The sequence below is a fragment of the Eucalyptus grandis genome, chromosome 3, assembly GCF_016545825.1.
Source record: "Eucalyptus grandis isolate ANBG69807.140 chromosome 3, ASM1654582v1, whole genome shotgun sequence".
Taxonomy (NCBI): domain Eukaryota; kingdom Viridiplantae; phylum Streptophyta; class Magnoliopsida; order Myrtales; family Myrtaceae; genus Eucalyptus; species Eucalyptus grandis.
In genome coordinates, this window is record NC_052614.1 from 27,477,815 (window position 1) to 27,495,902 (window position 18,088).

An 18,088-nucleotide genomic window follows, 5' to 3' on the forward strand; every position below is an offset into this window, starting at 1 on the left:
TCTTGTGTTTCAATGCATTTGGAGGGTAGCATGCATCACAACATTGTTTGTAAATTAATTAGGCAGTTACTTTATAGTCTGTAGCATATTTGTATTCTATAGACTTTTGCTCCCTGTAAGTTCAATTTCTTACTATTGTTTCCATAAGTTCTTCATCATCAATTTTAGGATGTTGTGGTTGCTTCTCAATAATTGACTTGTTGGAAATAATGATGCTGGATATGCTTAATTTGGTTGTTGATCTCAAGGGGAATTCAGGTAATCTATTGTCTTTGACAACAATGAAGGCCAAAGACCATTTGCAATAGCAGAGAACTAAGACGTTAGCCTAGAAAAGAAGAAGAAGGAAAGTGAGATTCAGTAGGGAAAAAATAAAATAAAAAAGAGTTGACCAAATAATATAAAAAAATATCATTTTTGTATTTGTACGAGAAGTGGTGGGTCACACAAGAGATAATATGTCAAAAAAAAAAAAAGAGTGTTTAAGCCAAAGAAGGTTGAAAAAAGCATGAACCTGTCTTTTATAGTTATCGAATACTTGTTGTAAAAGTTTTCCAATGAATATGGGCTAATACTACTCGAATAAATAAAAAAAAAAAAAAAAGAAAACTGTTATATAATATGAGACGATGCCTGACAGTATAAGTACGGTAATGAGATCAAATCTTATTAGACTTTTTATATCTCAATTTGGAGAAAAAGTATAGAAAATTCATAAACCTATGATATTGATGTTAATTTAGTGTTAAATCTTTTAATTGTGTCAATTTATCCTAAACCTTCTAATTTAGTGTCAATTTAATCTTTCTAGCTAATTTTGGCATGATATTAGTAACGTGGATACCGATTGACCTCATAATAATATTTTAATAATTTTTTAATTTTTCAAAATTTTTCTCTCTTTTTCTTCCTTTCTTTTTCTTTCGTCCTCTTCCCGGTGGCCCTCACCACCACAAGCGACCTCGCAAGGTCGCCCTAGCTTAGGCTGGGGCCAACTTTGCTAGATTTGACTCTCGAGACAGAGTAGGTTGAAAGCTTGATGTTTCTGGGTTTGTGAAGTTGAAGTCGGGAGAATGAATGGCGGGAGATCTGGACTTCAAAGCTTTACTGTAACCGAGCCTCGCCCCAAGTCCCTTGGTTTTTCATTGTCCATGAGCTCGACCTTCATAGTAACCAAGCCTCAATTAGCTGTCATATCTTCTTCTACGACGTGCAGCTCTCGGAACTACAATCTCTTTCGTTTGATCTTTGATTTCTGTCGCTCCAATAATGAACGCTATCTAATGTCATTCCAATTGCTGAAGCTCTATTCTCGCGGATTGGAGCTCGATTCCATGTGAAATTGAAGAGACGTGTGAGGAGCTTCGTTAGTATCCCACCACTATCTCCCACTTCGATCGAACACTGATTCTTCCTTCGAATGCAGCTAACAAAAAGAAAGTCATCTTCCTCTTCTTCGTTTTAGCCTCCTTTTTTGCATTTGAAAGACATGATTGCAGCGATTCATGCTCCAATCTACGCAAACAGAAATGCAGAAATGCCCAGTTTGGCCTCGCCAAATCTGATAAGGCCTACCCTCACCTAGGCGACGCCTAGTAAGGTTGCCCTCACCCAAGCAACAGCTAGCCTCACCCTCGCCTTGGCGAGGCCAGTCTTTGTTGGCAATCGGAAAGAGGATGAAGAAAAAAAGAGAGGAAAAAAACGGAATAAAGGAAGGGTAAAAAAAACAAAAAAAACAAAAAAAAAATCGAATATTACTAAAATATTTTTTAAAAATGTCCACGCTAGTACTAGCTATAGCACGTAGGTCGGCCAGCATCCACTTAGCAATATCCAGCCAAAATTAGCTGGAGCGACTGAATTAGCTTTAGGTCAAAAGGTTTAGGACTGAGTTAACACAATTAAAAAGTTTAAGATTAAATTGATATCAATATAATAAGTTTAAAATTTTTCTAATACTTTTCTCCTCAATTTGGTGACAATGTGAGGGGATAGTTAGTGTAGTCTGGTATTCTAATGGCCATTTATAGCAGAGAGGCTATTAAGATATGCTTGATAGAAATGACTTTACTTGGCGTCTCCTAAAACACTAAGAGACGGTACACTTGAAAATGAAGAAAGTGATGTTCGGATGAGAAACGGTATCTCCAACATCGCATGCCCATCAAAACCCATTCCTATGACGTTATATAAGGTCTCTGTTATGGATCTTAATACGTATATAGATAAGTGACAAGCGAGTTTATCTTCTTCTAGTAAAGTTACTTATTAATCATTGCGATTACGTGTTTTTCTAGAGGGAAATCTGGAAAACATGAAATATATGAGTTTCGATGGTCGGGCCTCGTGATTGCCTTATTAATGATGAGTTCAAAATGTCGGAATATTGTCAATATTAGAATAGGAAAACTGCAGCGAAGAGAAATGAATGCAACATAAAGCTAGCACAATTAATCCAATGCGGTATAATGAGTTCCTTCATGAAAATTAAATCCAAATCATAAATGATACACGTTGACAACTGGCCTGGACATTGCCCCACCACTAAACTGAAAACTTATGACACGCGAGAGGGTGGGACAAAATGTGAATGAAACTGATACCAGCCAACTTAGGATGCCTTTGGTAATTATTCTATTATCGAGAACAATGTCTGCTCAGAAATAGTTTTTTTTTAATCTGTTTCTTGGACGAGTTTTGGAGCATTCAACGGCATTTGATAATTATACAAATTTTCTATTTTTGGGATAGAAATACATTTGGTACAATCCTTAAAAATTTTATGACTTAGGATTTCTTTTAGTTTTTAAATGATTTTATCACATTTTTCTCTCTCTCTTTCTTTTTTCTTTCTTTTTTTTCTTCCTCTAGCTAGTCATCAGCCTCGACGCCAATCTTGCCCAACCACTGACAAGGCTTGACCTCACCCCACCATTGCGAGGTTGGCGTCGCCCGACTAGTTAAGGTGAAGCCTCGCCACGGCTGTGCAAGCTCAACCTTGCGAAATCTGGGCAAGATTAATCGTCGCCTAGCCATGGCAAGGCTCAAGCTTACGAGGCTTGGCCTCGTTGGGGGCCGACAACCCACTAGAGGAAGAAGAAGAAGAAGAAGAAAAGAAAAGAGGAAAAAAGAAAAAAGAAGAAGAATAAGCTTGATTCTAGAATTGTTTTGAGAGCAAATAGACAACTTTTTTTTCACTTCTTGATTCTGCTCTAAATATATCCCCAAGAATAAATTTGCTCTCGGAAACAAAAACATTACCAAATGGATTTATGTTCTTTTTTTGTTCTAGCGATTGAAAGAACATAAATAGTTATTGTTTAGCCGGTTACCAAATAGGCCCATACTAAATTTGATGAACTCTCGAAGTTTGTGCCAATTATTCTCCTCTAATTAGTCATTTGGTGGAGAACTTGCTAAATGTGGTAGACTAGATCATGAGCTTTTGTGAAATTTTGACTTTTTTTTTTTAAATGTTATTGATGCGACATATCCTTTTCATCTGAAGGAGAAAAGACGATAGGTTTAGAGGTGTTGCCTAAAAGATGACCTATGGCCCTTGATTAGGTGTAGGCCCTCCCCAACCCATACATCATGTCAACTTAAATTGATGCTAGGAGAATTTTCTAATAAAGAGTCGTTACTAGTCTATTGGAGCTGCATAAAAACCAAGTGAAGCATAGAAGTGTACCTCACTTCCTATACAATTAGGGAATCTAGGGTTAGGAATATGATTACATTAATTAATCAATTAGTGTCCTTTTGATACCTAATCTTATTCATTTAAAAAAAATTGTCAAAAAATTTAATTGATTTTTGACCTATCCACAAATGTGTGAGGTTATTAAGTATGTGCATAATCATTAAAATAACAATCAACAACCAATGAAACATTTAAATAAATTGTAGGAAAAACAAGCATCTAGCGATAAGAAATAAATAAATGCAAATCCTAACTAGGCTAATGGGAAACCATAATCACCATATTGAAAGTGCGTAGTCAATAGCGTTCATCTCTAAGAACAAAAGAGACCTTATGGTAAAATCCTAAGAGTTTGTTCAATTTTTTAACACGATTTTTTCATCAATGACTTTCCCACAATTTCATAGAAGACTACCCAAAAAGACTATTCTTAAGCTTTTTCTAAGGAATTCTACTTTTTTTTTTTTAAAAAAAAAACTTCGAAATTTTTGGGATTTCTCGAATTTTTAAAATTTATTATTAATTTTCTTAATGTTTTTTCTATTTTATTTTTTTATTTAATTTTAAAAAAGGAACTTTGGTCTGGATGTGGGTTTGACCTGGAACCTAATAGTCCGGGTTGGGTCAAGAATCCATACCAACCCCGAGGCTCGACTGAGCTTCAGTGGGACAGATTCACCGTAGAGGGAGGCGAGGTCGTCGAAGATTGCAGTGATGGCAATGGACAAGAGGAAGGGGCTAGGGGTGAGGTGGAGAGTGTGTGGGAGAGAAGGAAAAAAATAAAAATATTTATTTATTTAAAATTTTGATTTTTTTTTATTTGAGAGAAAGCATTTTCTAATAAGGTCCAAACATTTAAAAAAAAAAAATTGTTTTCAATCATATATACCAAATAAAGGAAAACTAATTGTATCCCTCCAAAGTATTTTCCAAGAAAATATTTTCCTTAATTATTGAGTTTTTTTTGTGAAACAAACGCACCATAAGCCAGGCTAAAGCAAATCAGGCTCGAACTTAACAAAACCTAGTTGAGCCCAAAACCAATGGACTTCTTTTAAACCCATGAAAACGGAAACGGGCCTAAACCCACTAAACCAAATTAAGCCCAACCTACTACTCATCCTTCACGGTACCGACGCCTCCCACTTCACCCTCTCGGTTGCTCTCTCTCCGTCCGAACAGACAGAGCCGGCTCGTCTCTGGCCTTCGCTCAATCAATAGGACTGTCCGCTGGCCTCGTCCACCAGGCCGGCTCTGTTGGCCGTTTCGAGCCGACACCGCCACACCGCCTGTTGGCCACATCCAGCCCCCATTCTCATCACCGTCTGCCGCGATACACACACGACACGGAAAAGAAACAGCGCACGACTCCACGGATGACAATGAGAGTCCACAAGCATGTCAAAGGACCGACAAACGCTTAGAACCAAACCAAAATCACGGAAAATCTACCCAAGCTCCGTTCGGGCATTTTCATGAACACATGACGGGCATCGAATGAAGGGAGGCTATTGAGTCAACCAGGATTCAACCCGCGCCAAGACGCTTAGCAATCGACAAGCAGAGATGAAAATGCAGCATAGCACAACATAGATGGGGGCTGGGACTAGCGCAAACCGGACCCCGACGAGGCCCGGTCCGATGAGCCGAAACAGGGCACAAAACCTGGCAAACGGGGGCCGTTGGTGGCGCCCTCTACTCGGCTCGGCGGCGGCGAATGGTGGGGGGAGCTCGATAGATCGGACCACGTCCGTTCGCCTCGCGCGCCTCCGATCGGGGATCCTCGAGGAATTGACCCAAACCGAGAAAAAAAAAAAAAAAAAAAAAAGGCAACGGGGTCTTACCACATGCTCAATGCGGCCGGGACTCGGGCGCGGCCACTACCGGAAAACACCCGCGCGGCCTCACTCTTTTCTCTCTAGTTCTCGCTCCCTCTCGGTCACGGCTCAATCTCTCTCTTTCTCTGGTTTCTCCCGAAGAAACCTAGCATGCACTCCAAACAAGCAGTCCAAGCAAGCATCGAGCACCTGAGTAATGACTAATTTAGGTGCTTGTTTATTTTAATTCTATATGCAATTCAAGAAAGAGTGGGAAACATAAGTTTATGAAACTTTGCTAAGTTATCTTCATTTAGGTTCGATGGTTTGTTTCTGTAAATTTTTATTGAACTGGAATTTACACGAAAATGGAAAAAAAAAAAAAAAAAATCTTCTGCATACTATTTGTTTATGTTGGCTATGTTGTCTTTCAAAGAATACAACGATATGTGGCAAAGGTGAAGGATGAGGAAAAGAACAATAAACAGATCAAAGTGGGATATGTGTCAATTGAGAAGAGGGCCATCTATCAACTTCACAGACGCCTTTTGCTTTTGCACCAAAACACTAATCAAATTTCTTTTGATTAGGTTCAACAATAAAATTAAGATTGAGAAAAAAAATGAAACAGTCTAGTTTGAACCAAAAGAGCTAATCATAAATATAGACTCTAAATAATTAGTATTGTTTCAGAAGAGAAAGCTCCAGAAAAATCAATAACATTGCATCAATCAGTTATTTAATCTTCATCCTTTTGAGGAAAGATAGAAATCTCATAAAAAATTTCACTTCTAGACGATGTCCAAAATCTTGATTTTCTGATCATCGGACACTTTTCTTATATAGATTTGATGACCGTTGGAGTTCCCAAATTGAGACCCAGCTCATATCAATAGAGTATGATATTCCAAAATTATTTATGCAAAAAAAAAAAAAAATCACTAACTAAATTCGTTTAATATTTTGGTGAGATGGCGTGATGAAAAACCAGCCATCAATAGAACATATGATTGCAGTCTATACTAAGGGAAGATTCCCCACATGTTTTTCAGGAGATATTTTGCCGAAATTCTCTACAAAGAATTAAATGGACTTCAAGGACAACGTCCGAATTTGGAGATCTATAAATTGGAGAAAACTCGGCCAAAAGTCATATAATCAAAAAGGACAAAAGAAGTTAGAGTGAATACAATTGAGGGGTTTTTTGCGTCCATCTCTTTCGTAAGCTTGTAATGCCCACCTGGAAGGAAAAAGTGTTGGAAAATCTTAAACTTATTATATTTGTGTCAATTTAATCATAAATCTTTTGACATAGTATCAATTCAATCCTTCCAGCTAATTTTGACCGGATATTGGTAATGTGGACATTAGTTGGCCTATGTGACATAATAAGTGTTAACGTTGACAAATTTTAATAATATTTTAATATTTTTCAAATTCTTTTATTTTTAAATATTTTTTGAATCGTTTATTTATTTAATCCATTTTTTTTTTTTCATTCCCTTCCTTCTTCCGCTAGTCGGTCACTGAGGTCTAGTGACGGCTAGAGGTGAGGGCAGAGAGCCTCACCAAAGGCCATGAGGGCGACCTTGTGCTAAGCTGGCGAGGTGAGCCTCGCCAAATTTGATGAGGGTCAAGCCTCACCAGCTCATGGCGAGGCCCAACCTTGACAATATTGTGCTATGTGTATGATGTATGGGAACAAGTTCCAATCACAAATATATTCTCGGATAGATAATTTATAATGTATTAAAAAATCTCAACTCAAGCTCAGTTATCATTCAGTTATATCAATAAGCATCTATCGTTGTTCAACTCATGTACATGCACATCATCCAGATAATATTTAAGCCCCGTAATCTTTATTAATGAGCCACCTTAATCATCTAAAATCATAAGTATACATATTGACGTACCTGGCAATGGCTAGTGTAAATTTTTTTTATAGAATTTCCGTATAAAAAAATCATGCTTTTCAAATCTTAAATGAATACAGTTTACTAAATTATAGTCAATTCATCATGCATGAGGACAGTTCTGGCGTGTCCGTGTCGTGCCCGGTACACAACGAAATTGTCATGCCCAATCTGACGGCTAACATGAAGCATTTTTTATCTGACGGTTGGGATTGCGATGACAGCCAACGGACGATATTTCAAGCCCCCTTAATCCGTCATGCATCATTAGGAACCTTGCGAGTTCTCCTGACGTGACCCGAGTCTAATTGTGTCCCAATGCCAAATGAAAACGAATTTCTCTGAAGTATTTTATTAATATGACTTGTTAAATGGGGGAACGTTGTGAGTTGTAATCCACTTATATAATAATAAACCAAACACGTTCTCGAGAAAATGAAAAATTAAAATTAAAAAGTCATTTTCAAATTAAAAATATGTTTCAAAACCAAATAGTTGATCTCTGCAAAATTTCGTGAAAATGACTAAAAAGACACCATAGGCACAACTCTATATTATTAAGAAAATTGTCAAATTCATGTTAGAACAAATTACTTACACTAGTACACTCCACACCAGCTAAAGCCGGTAAGTAGGATGCTCTTGAATCAATAGAAATACTGCTACGTCGAGGATTATTTTCATAGATCATTACTTTATTGCAAAAATAAGCTAGATTTGGAGAGATCAAGTGCTTGATGATATTTCTAAGTCTTCTTCGTGTAGGATATTGAATGTGCGAGAAGATACTGTCTATACTTTTTGTAACTGGGATTTCGTTGAAGAGTGCCTGAAACACCTCTTGAGCTACTTGACAAAAATGTAAACGTCACAGTTTTTTTTGCTTCAGTAACCACTGTACAATGAGTCCGTATATTATTTATATATTTGATGACAAATTCCTACACGCCTCAAAATTCAAGATTTGCTGATCTCCTCTGCCATTCCCAGTGCCAGAATGGATGATAATTTTGAGCTACTCGTTTTCCCCTCGCCGAATATGTCGTAAGAGCATCAACGTCCCAAGTCTTTAGCTTCTTCCAGTTGGATAGATCAGGTAAGCATAGCCAGGAATTGCAGCGTCTGATTGCAAGACTTTCCAGTGACTCCAGTTGGTCAAGACCTTGAATCTCAACTAGTTTCGGACAGTCCCATACTCCAAGGTCCTTTAGATTCTTGAAGTCAGATAAGTTGGAAAGGTCCACAACTTCAAGAAGATTGCAATTGTCGACCTTAAGTTTCGTCAAACTAGAGGGAAGTTGTCCAATCTGACGCAAGTTCTCGCAATTGATGAGTTCAAGTTCTTTTATATGGCAAAGGCAACCCAAATATGAGCTTATACTGGAGATACTCGGAAGTTCCAATTTACACCGTGCGACTTCAGTGCTCCAATTCCACATCATCACGGCAGCTATGCATTGGTTGATAGAAGCACTGGCTTTAGTATCCCTTCCGATGGAGGTTGAGCTGGTAAAACACAATTCCAAACTCCTTAAATTCACAAGGTTGGAGATATCTGGAGCTTTTTCTAAGGCTCTTGAGGACAGATGTAGACATATCAGACTCTGAGGAAGCTTTGGTACATTCCCCACATGAGTTTCTGTTAATATCAAATTCTTCAAGAATGGTAGTCTCACGATGTCACCAGGAATGGTCTCTAGCCAATTGCAACACATTCCATAAATCTCTTCAAGTTTCTCCAACATCCCAATTGCCTCGGGTAACTTTTGTATGCAACTTCCGCTCACATTCAATGCTTTCAAGCTCTTTAGATTGATAATAGTATTTGGCAACTTTGCAATACCTGTGTCTAAGACATCCAACTCAACTAAACATTTCAACATTCCAATTGAGTCGGGAAGTTTCGTTAGGTAGGGAGCTCTACAAATGGCCAAACGCTTAAGATTTACGAGTGTTCCAATTGAGCTTGGGACCTGACTAATAGTTGCAGGGAATTGGCCAAAATCTAAGAACATCTCGGTCAATGCTTCCAGAGCACCCAATTCTTTAGGAAGGACTTGGAGACAATGACATCCATCTAGATCCAATTGCTTCAGACGTTTCAAATAACTAATGGATCGATCAATCCTTAACAAATTTCTACACCCGCTTAGAATTAATATTTCTAAGAATAAATATGCAGAGAGGTCAGGAGTTTCCTTTAAGTAGCAGCAACTAGATAGATCAAGGACTTTCAATCTTGTAGCCACCTGTAAAATAATTATGTATATTCAACGGGTTTGATTTATAAAATCTTGCAAGGCATAAATAAATATATCGACCACGGAAGCTTTCCACCAGAGTAACTTAATAAAAACTCTGTGCATATCAATTCCTTAAGCCAAAACCACACTGTGTCTCACACTTTTTTTCATTTCTTCTAATATTGTCCCCAACAACAAAGAAAAAAAAATAGATCTAGTTTCAAATCACCGCTGTTTCGAATAATAAAAGACACACATATCTCTTATGAAAACATCCCTTTCTGATTTCATCATGGAATTACCGATGTTGTCCCCGACGCAATCACTTATGACTTTCCTATGTCAATGCATTATCAAAACATCAATATAGAAATAATTTTATGTCTTATGACCATCAACTAATCTATAATTGCAGTCTACTTTTTTTTGCTTTTTGTTTTTGTTTCATACTTTAAGATAAGGGCGTTATTAGCTTTCACATAACCTTTGAAGAGTATAGCATCTTTGTATACTATTGATGTACTAAACAAGTCAGTTTGCATGTTCAATTTTACTGGCATCCTATGTATATTACCGATAGTCTTATTAACCACTTATTTTTAACTTAATTTAAATATCTAATAGTGACAACTCATTGGCTTGATTAGGGAACTCAAAACAACGTGAATGTTTGTATAACGTTCTCTAAAAGGAATGTAAGTCAATAAATATCAAGCGACAACAATTATTCCATTAGATGATTTAACAATTCTATAAATTATTTGTATGAATATCTAAATAAGTCATTCCCAATAATGGAGTTACTAGTAACATGGAATGTTCACCTTACAATACCTTTTAATCATGCAGCTCCAATCAATTTGAATTGAAGAAAGTCATCAGGAAAAGATTTGCCATAAATGATAAAACAACAATAGCATAGTATCAATGTAAAATTAAAAATGCAATGCAAATTAATGACAATAACCAAATCTTAACATCTTTTTTTTTTTTTTTGGTAAATTAATTGTTTGGTTCAGAAAAATAAAAATAAAAATGCAATCTTGAAAGATCTACACGTCAATAAAATATTGAAAGAATGAAATAATTGTGATCGAAGGTAACATTCTTTCCGTTGACCATAATGTGTACAACCCCTCTATGCCATGAATATAAAGTAATTGTTTGAGTCAATATATATTTAAGTTTCAAACCTATGGAATGAGGGATTGGTGTCATAAGCCTTCTTCAAGACCAAGATTTGTTCTATGAATTAAGCCAATAAAATGTAATTAAAAAAAAAAAGATCAATAAAATGATGATTTACAAACCCGTGTGACACGAGCTAGTGCGACTAGAAGAAAATATAACACGTTATACCAAATTATTTGCACACACATACCTTGAGTTGAGTCCAACCACCCCAATGTTCGTCAATTTTGCTATTTGATAGGTTGAGGATGACTAGATTTTTTGGGCAAAAGTTGGTTGCCTGCATTTCTTCTGGACAAAAGTTCCAAGTAAGCCATCTCAATTCCGAAAAGAGACCCTCAAAGTCTCCAGAGAGGGAACAACCAGACATTTCTAGAAATCGAATATTTGGCATTTCGATAAAGTCTTCCGATGTCAAAACAAAGTCTTGAGAACGCGCGTAATACTGCCAATAGTTCGCCGCAACAGTTTCGGTTCCCTAAATTGAGGAAAGAGTTGGTTTAATGTGAGGAGTTCCAAATAGAGCCTAAAATAAAGGGAAAACAGTCCAAGGAAGATTTCTACAATGAAAAAAAAGTAGACGAGGGTGCACTTAGATTTATACCTTCTTTTGCCGGACAATATCAGGACCTTCTTCCTCATTCAACCACACCCGATAACCCTTTTTTGGGTCTTTGCAACATTCTTCGTACACAATGCTCTTGCCTAAGTCCTTGAGTTGATCATGCATACATAATTCATTCCTTTCACCAATCTTCACTAAGGACATTAAAAGCAAAACATCAATCCCCTCATCTGGAAAAAATCCACAATTGTCCCACATATAATGTGAATAACTCTTATCTTTTCCATCTAGAAAGCAAGCAATATCAAGAAATATTTGCTTTTGCAAATGATCTAATGCCTTATAACTCAACATTAATTTTTCCTTCACATCCCTATGAGGATGATATTCCATCTTTTCCAGTGCATCTTGCCAAACCGCTTCCCTTTTTCCATATTAAAATGAGCCAATCACTTCTATAGTCAAAGGAAGCCCTCTAGTTTTTGTAGTAATTTTCTTAGATAGACTCAAGAATGCATTTGGAGTAGAGTCGCTTCTAAAGGCATGCTTTCTAAAAAGTTGGAGAGCTTCGAGCCGGTTGAGTTCCTTAGCGTCATAAATCAAACAACAATTAAATTGATCTTGCAATCAATATAAAACACTTTTGTCTCTTGTTGTAACGACTATTCTACTTCCTAAACCCAACCATTCTTTCTTTGCTGCCAATGCCATGAGCTGGCTTGTATGATCAACATCATCAAGGAAGATAAGAACTTTCTTTCTGCAAAATCGATCTCCGATCATATTCATCCCCTGATCAATGCTAGAAAGTTCAACTCCTATGTCACCAATGATATGAGAGACTAATTGCCTCTGCAAATTTATAAGACCGAAACCTTTAGATGCTTCTCGGACATTTGAAATGAAGGTATGGCTCTCAAAATGAATAGATACCTTCCGGTAAACAACCTTGGCAAGAGTTGTCTTGCCTATTCCACCCATCCCGCAAATTCCGATGAGCCTTATGTCCTTAGATTCGACATTAAGTAAATATACTAATTCATTCACTGATTTGTCCATTCCAACTAAATGATCGGGTATATGAACACAAGACACCTTAAGCTTAACTAACACTTTCTGAGCTATCAATCGTGCGAGTTCTCCGTGGCTGTGCCATAAAACACAACATAATTAAGTTAATTATAAGAATTGATGGGAAACTTATAAACTTGCACGATCAAACAATAACATGAAGTTACGAAATTGATGCCGAGCTCAGTGAACAAAAGAACAAGTACATGATTCTCTGGTTTTTGTTCAATCTAGGATACTAAGTTATAATGCTTATGTCGAGCAAGTAATCCTTGAGTCTTGAGACAATGGAGTGTAGAATTCCATGCGATATCTATCACAATTTTCGGTCCAGAAGTAGAAAAAAAGAAAGATTGTGCTCTTCAAATCAGAATACGCATTCAAGCAAAAGAAACAGAGAGAAAAAGGAAGATGGAGTTGAGTGAGTTAACCTACCCTGTATTCTTGGTGTCCCAACCCTTGATTCTAGTAACTTCCTCGAGTGCCTCCACCCAGCGCTGCACAATTTCAATAACACGTTTTTGTTCATGCAGAGTTAGTGCATCCCTGTACACTTTGGTTTCAAGCTTCACGTCAGAGGGTTCCACATCATAGAAAATGGGCATAACCTCAAGTTCATTGGTTTTCCTACGCTGCATCATGTGTTCCAGCTCGCGTAGGCACCAGCTACTAGAGGCATAGCCTCTGGAGAAGATGGGAATGCAGATTTCCGAGTCATCGATGGCTTGGAAAATCTCGGGACCGATCTCTTCACCAACATCAATCCCTTGCTTGTCTATGAAAACACTGATACCCTTATCAAGCAGGGTATAATAGAGGAAATCTGTGAAATTAGTGCGAGTATCCAATCCTCGAAAACTCGAACTTATTTCCCGATGAGCCATGGCGTGTGGACCCGGTTTCTAGAGAAGGGCTCCTCTTTCTTTTCATCTCAGCTGCGTCTGCTAAAATTCTGAAAGCAAATCACAAAAGATTTGACATGCTTTTAACAAGGGCCAACGAAAGATGGTCAGGTAGGAAAGCGAGGATCAGTTTCCATTTACGTCCTGTCAGGGCATTGATCGAGAGAAATTGCTAGATATATGATTGAAGGATTAATTAATGGCCTAAGTCCCACGAGTTCACTGGTGGATGGGAAATTCAATATGGTAAATTTCGAGCAAGATTATATTAGTTGGGTTCTGTGAAATTGAGTTTCAATTTCCGATTTCCATTGCTGGCCTGAGGCCCACCAAGGTCTAAGTAAACTGAAAATAAGTAAGGCAAGTTGCCGTTACTGAATCAAATGTGATGATTAAGTTTTTCTTTTTTCTTTTTTCTTTTCTAATTTATGGTAAAGTAATATGTCTAATTAATGTTAAGGAAAATGTAGGAGACGGAACCAACCATCAAGCTTCATTTTAACTTTACTTTCTTATCATCAATAGACGTAAGTGTATGTATAGTTGGATTTCACAAATGACACATAATGAAATATAACTTGAGAAGGTAATCCTGGTCAAAGCCAGTTGAATTTTCTTAGGACCAGTTTGCTTGGTGCTTTTTAAAAAGCAAAACCTTCTTACTTTCTTGTTAAGATTTAAAATGTTTATTCAAATATAAAGTGCAAGATTAACGTGTTATTGAAGCAAAGCAACAATTTTTCACTTCCGTTGTTAAAATCACCATGTATCTGCACGGTGGTGATGGCTAGCATGGAGCCCATGGAGTCAAGTCAACATAATTTAGACGTAGTCAAATACGAAACACATGTACCCAAAAAAGTAAAAGAAAAGAAAGGCACTTGATTGACATTAAGATTTCTTATATACATCAAAAGAAGAGACAATAAATTGCCTCTTTGATAGCGAATAGCGTCAAAAGCTTACCTACTATTCTAAGTTGCTTTTTTTTTTTGGGTCGGATTCTAGGTTGCTTTGAGTGGCCTACTCTTTAAAGTCGTAGTCCTGAACTAAGTGATGCTTTTTTGTTTTTGAAGTTACTTTATTGTACTATTATGAGTCAAAAGCAACAAGAAAAATAAATCTAAAAAAGCTGGATTGTTGACTATTTTACGTGCTTTTCAAATTTTAACTAGATATGCCTTTCTAAAAGAAGATTGGGAAAATAGAAGTTTATGAAACTTTGTTAACTTATATTCGTTTAGGTTGGATGATTTGTTTATGTAATATCTTATTGAATTAAAATTTATGTATAAGGAAAATTAAAATCATGATCAAATCTTTTAAAATTTGTTTATACAATCCATAACCGGATCTTAATACCTAAATATTGAATTATCAACTACACGCATTGTTCAAAATAGGGAATTTCCTAACATGGAGATGCCTAAAAATTAGGCACAAATCAAGATTAGAATTGAATAATCTTAAATTAGATAATCAATAATTGCAAACTATCAAATTGGTTTGAGAAATTACCTAGTTTGATGTATTTGTTCCCGAGAATCGGGACTGGGGCGGTGAGCTCTACGTCGACCCATGAGGAGGAACGTCAGGACCAGAGCAGCAGCGATGGCGATCCAGCAAGGACACGGCATATTGCAGACAGGTCTGCTAGAACAAAAGATGCAACGGTAAAGGTTTGTTGGTCGGACTCTGCTAGGCCGCAACGGTGTGGGTTCGATCAATGCTAGTCTGCTCTAGGCAACCTGCGAAAGGAAATCAAACGTAGCAGAGGAAACAAAACAGCAAGCGGTGGCGTCAAAGTGGAGCCGGGATGCCGCCTGGAATCACCGGAAACAGCCAGGGACTGCTGCCGTGGCGTTGGAATAAGTCGGCAAAGCTGCTGTCGCGGCCGCAGCAGGACGTGCTGAGCACGACGAAGAGTGCCAGTAAGCGAGGTAGAGGCACGACGATGGGCAAGCCGGCAGCGAGCGCGGTGACTGGTGAGGGGCGGCGGCGGCGGCGTTGGCAGAAGGACAGGAGCCGGAGATGAACACCGGCAAACAAGGTCTCGAGAATTTTGACGAGAAAGCAGACCAGAGACCGCCGGACGAAAGCGGCAACGACACTGAGAAATTAAACCACACCAGAGAACAATGACGAGCAATATGTCCCTCAGTGTGTCGTTTTATAGTGCTTTTTTTTTTTAATTTTTTTTTTTTTCCATGAACTATTAATCTCCCCTTTTCTTGTTTTAAAATAAACATATATTAATCTCAATATTCCTTCACCTCCCAAACCTCACGTAAAGCTCCCAAAATTTGCCTGAGATATTCTTTATCTTTTCCTTTTTAATTTATTGTTTTCCTTTTGTCGTTTCCCTCAACGTGTACGACCGCGATGCATTTCTGGCTTGACTCGGATGTTGACTTGGGCGTGTGTTGAGGCTTGGGGAGATTAATCGAGTCTTGGGGGCAAGTTCTTGGAAATTCACTGTGGAGGAAGGACGAAGGTGGGGAGGAGTGGATGCGAATAATTATATATATATATATATATTTTTTCTTTTTCTTGGGTGGGGTGGTTGGGGGCGAGGGAAGGAAGAAGGAAATGGCAACGATCTTGGATTGTTCCCACAAATATAGGCCCTTCGATTGGGATGAGAACGATCTCAGCCGTTGAAATAGAATCAATCTTGCCGTTATATGTTTGCGAAGACATTCCTGCGATGTTCTTTGAATTTTTTTTTACAAAGTTATCGTCTTTATCCCCCCCGAATTTACTCTAATGAATTAATTTTTTTCCACCTTCACACCTGAGTTCTTCTTAGTTCTTCCATTTAAAAATTTCGGCCATTTAGATGCATCTTTGAAGAATGCTGTAGAGGATCACAAGTCAGAGGACAATCAATTTAGTCTTCCAAATCAATTTCTCTCTTTAACTCGGATTACAATTCGATCAGCACACATCTATTAAAGTTTGTATGATTTTTCTAAATTATAAAAACATGAAAATGCTTATGTAATTGCTTGATATTTAGAACCATTAGCTCCAACTTTAACTTGAGTTGAGCATCAATGCAATCATAATCATTAGTTAGTCCTAGTCAGTAGCCAAAAAAAGAAAAATTTTACAAAATTCTTGTATATTTTGAAATTGGTTCAAATGCATCAAAAGTTCTAAAACTTATCATGAAAATGTAATTTAATCCTAAAACATTAAAAAAAAATGCAATTAAGTCTTAAAATTTATCAAAGTATAGTTAAAATATAAAATTTTCAAAAAGTGCAATCAAGTCATAAAACTTATTAAATTGATATAATTAAGTCATTCAAATTATTACATTTTGAAAGTTTTAAAACTTAATTGTACTTTAATAACAAGTTTTTGGAGAAGGGCAAACAACGTGTTTTTCAAAGAAATTAGTTTTTGATAAATGTATCGTGAGTGTAATCATTTGGTATGTTTTGTGAGACGAAATTTAACAATGGATAAATGTGTTATGTAAATATTGGTTTGAAATTTCTAATTTTATTAACTAAACAATAGACAAATAGGTAGATGTTAGGAACTAATTTCTTGGAGCCCACGAGGAAATTTTTAAGAAGGTGCTCAAAAGGTTATCTTCTTGGTTGGCACACCGAGCGAAGTGGAAAAGACCAACACTATTTTGCGCAACCAACAAAAGGGAAACGTTAAGATCAGTCGTGAAAGGAATCTCAAATGAACTTGCTTTTTATAATCAATTATTGCATTTCTATGACTTTTCTTGGAAATCTAGAATAACTATTTCTTTAAAAAAAATTTCGATTATCAACTATTTCTCCAAACCTTTATCAAAAGTTGGCTAATAACAACGAATTATTATTCTTTCCTTTTATTTTTGTGAGAAGTATGGAGAGATATTGCTACTTTCTCAAACCAAGCAAGATGAAAAGAACAAAATTACGCGTAAGGTGGTCATAAACAGCACCTTTTCATTTTCATCTTAACTGCACCATGTATAATCACACCACATTTTATAGGGATTTTACAAGACGTGAATGATGAAAAATGCGGCAAGATGCATTTCAAGGAAGTTGCAAGAACCATGTATGGAACACAGGTCAATGAGCGAAGGTCTTGTAGCAAAAAGTGAGAAGCCGTGGAGATATGATTGAAGAAGGACTAATAAAGGGCCCTATGCCCCACAAGTTACTGGGTGTATGGGGCGAGAACCAAATGAAATGTCTGAGAAATGCAGACACGTGGAGTTGCAAATCTAACCTCGAAAACAAAAATGAAAAGGGTGACGCCTTCAAACTTTAATTATCATTTTTTTCATGGTCTATAAACTTCTAGCTGCATTTCTCAAAAATACCTTAACAATACCAATTCTAATTAGAGTGACTTACCTGCTTTTTTGTATTTAAATTATCAAATATTTCTGAGTTACCAACTCTTATTTAAATTACTTACTAAATCTATTTTTTAAGATTTCCAACTTTTCATCGTCTTTTTCTTTTTATCAATTTTCATTCACCTTTCTTTATTATGCCTTAAATTTACTAACTCTTATTTGTCAACCTTTTCTTCAATTAAATTTTAGACAGGTTACCAACTCTCATTCAAATATCAATATTTACTTCGTTTTTTTTAATTTATTAATTTTTCTGTTGAGTTACCTAATATGGAAAGTGGGAAGTTACCCAAAAAATATCA

At 36.8% G+C, this 18,088-nt stretch overlaps 2 protein-coding genes across 2 annotated transcripts; both read right to left on the reverse strand.

Annotated features, from left to right (window-relative positions):
- Positions 1–8,254: 8,254 nt before the first annotated feature.
- Positions 8,255–13,346, reverse strand: LOC104439456 (disease resistance protein RPV1). The gene is made up of 4 exons (XM_039309167.1): positions 12,942–13,346; positions 11,475–12,582; positions 11,061–11,348; positions 8,255–9,685 (listed from the first exon to the last, which is right to left on the reverse strand). Exons 2-4 carry the CDS (start codon positions 11,826–11,828, stop codon positions 8,387–8,389), a joined length of 1,941 nt encoding a protein of 646 aa, XP_039165101.1. The 5' UTR covers positions 11,829–12,582; positions 12,942–13,346; the 3' UTR covers positions 8,255–8,386.
- Positions 12,063–13,390, reverse strand: LOC120291777 (disease resistance protein RPV1-like). The gene is made up of 3 exons (XM_039309508.1): positions 12,942–13,390; positions 12,369–12,582; positions 12,063–12,287 (listed from the first exon to the last, which is right to left on the reverse strand). The coding sequence occupies exons 1-3, from the start codon at positions 13,388–13,390 to the stop codon at positions 12,063–12,065; spliced, it is 888 nt and encodes a 295-aa protein (XP_039165442.1).
- Positions 13,391–18,088: the final 4,698 nt, after the last annotated feature.

What these genes read in the sequence shown, in the direction of transcription:
- LOC104439456 (XM_039309167.1), bottom strand. Translation starts at nt 11,828, where the DNA reads ATGGAATATCATCCTCATAGGGATGTGAAGGAAAAATTAATGTTGAGT. An exon ending in ATATTGTCCGGCAAAAGAAG is followed by an intron (nt 11,349 to 11,474) that starts GTATAAATCTAA and finishes TCCTCAATTTAG; the next exon opens with GGAACCGAAACTGTTGCGGC. An exon ending in GTGGTTGGACTCAACTCAAG is followed by an intron (nt 9,686 to 11,060) that starts GTATGTGTGTGC and finishes ATTATTTTACAG; the next exon opens with GTGGCTACAAGATTGAAAGT.
- LOC120291777 (XM_039309508.1), bottom strand. Translation starts at nt 13,390, where the DNA reads ATGGCTCATCGGGAAATAAGTTCGAGTTTTCGAGGATTGGATACTCGC. An exon ending in TGGGACACCAAGAATACAGG is followed by an intron (nt 12,583 to 12,941) that starts GTAGGTTAACTC and finishes TTTATGGCACAG; the next exon opens with CCACGGAGAACTCGCACGAT. An exon ending in CCAAGGTTGTTTACCGGAAG is followed by an intron (nt 12,288 to 12,368) that starts GTATCTATTCAT and finishes ATAAATTTGCAG; the next exon opens with AGGCAATTAGTCTCTCATAT.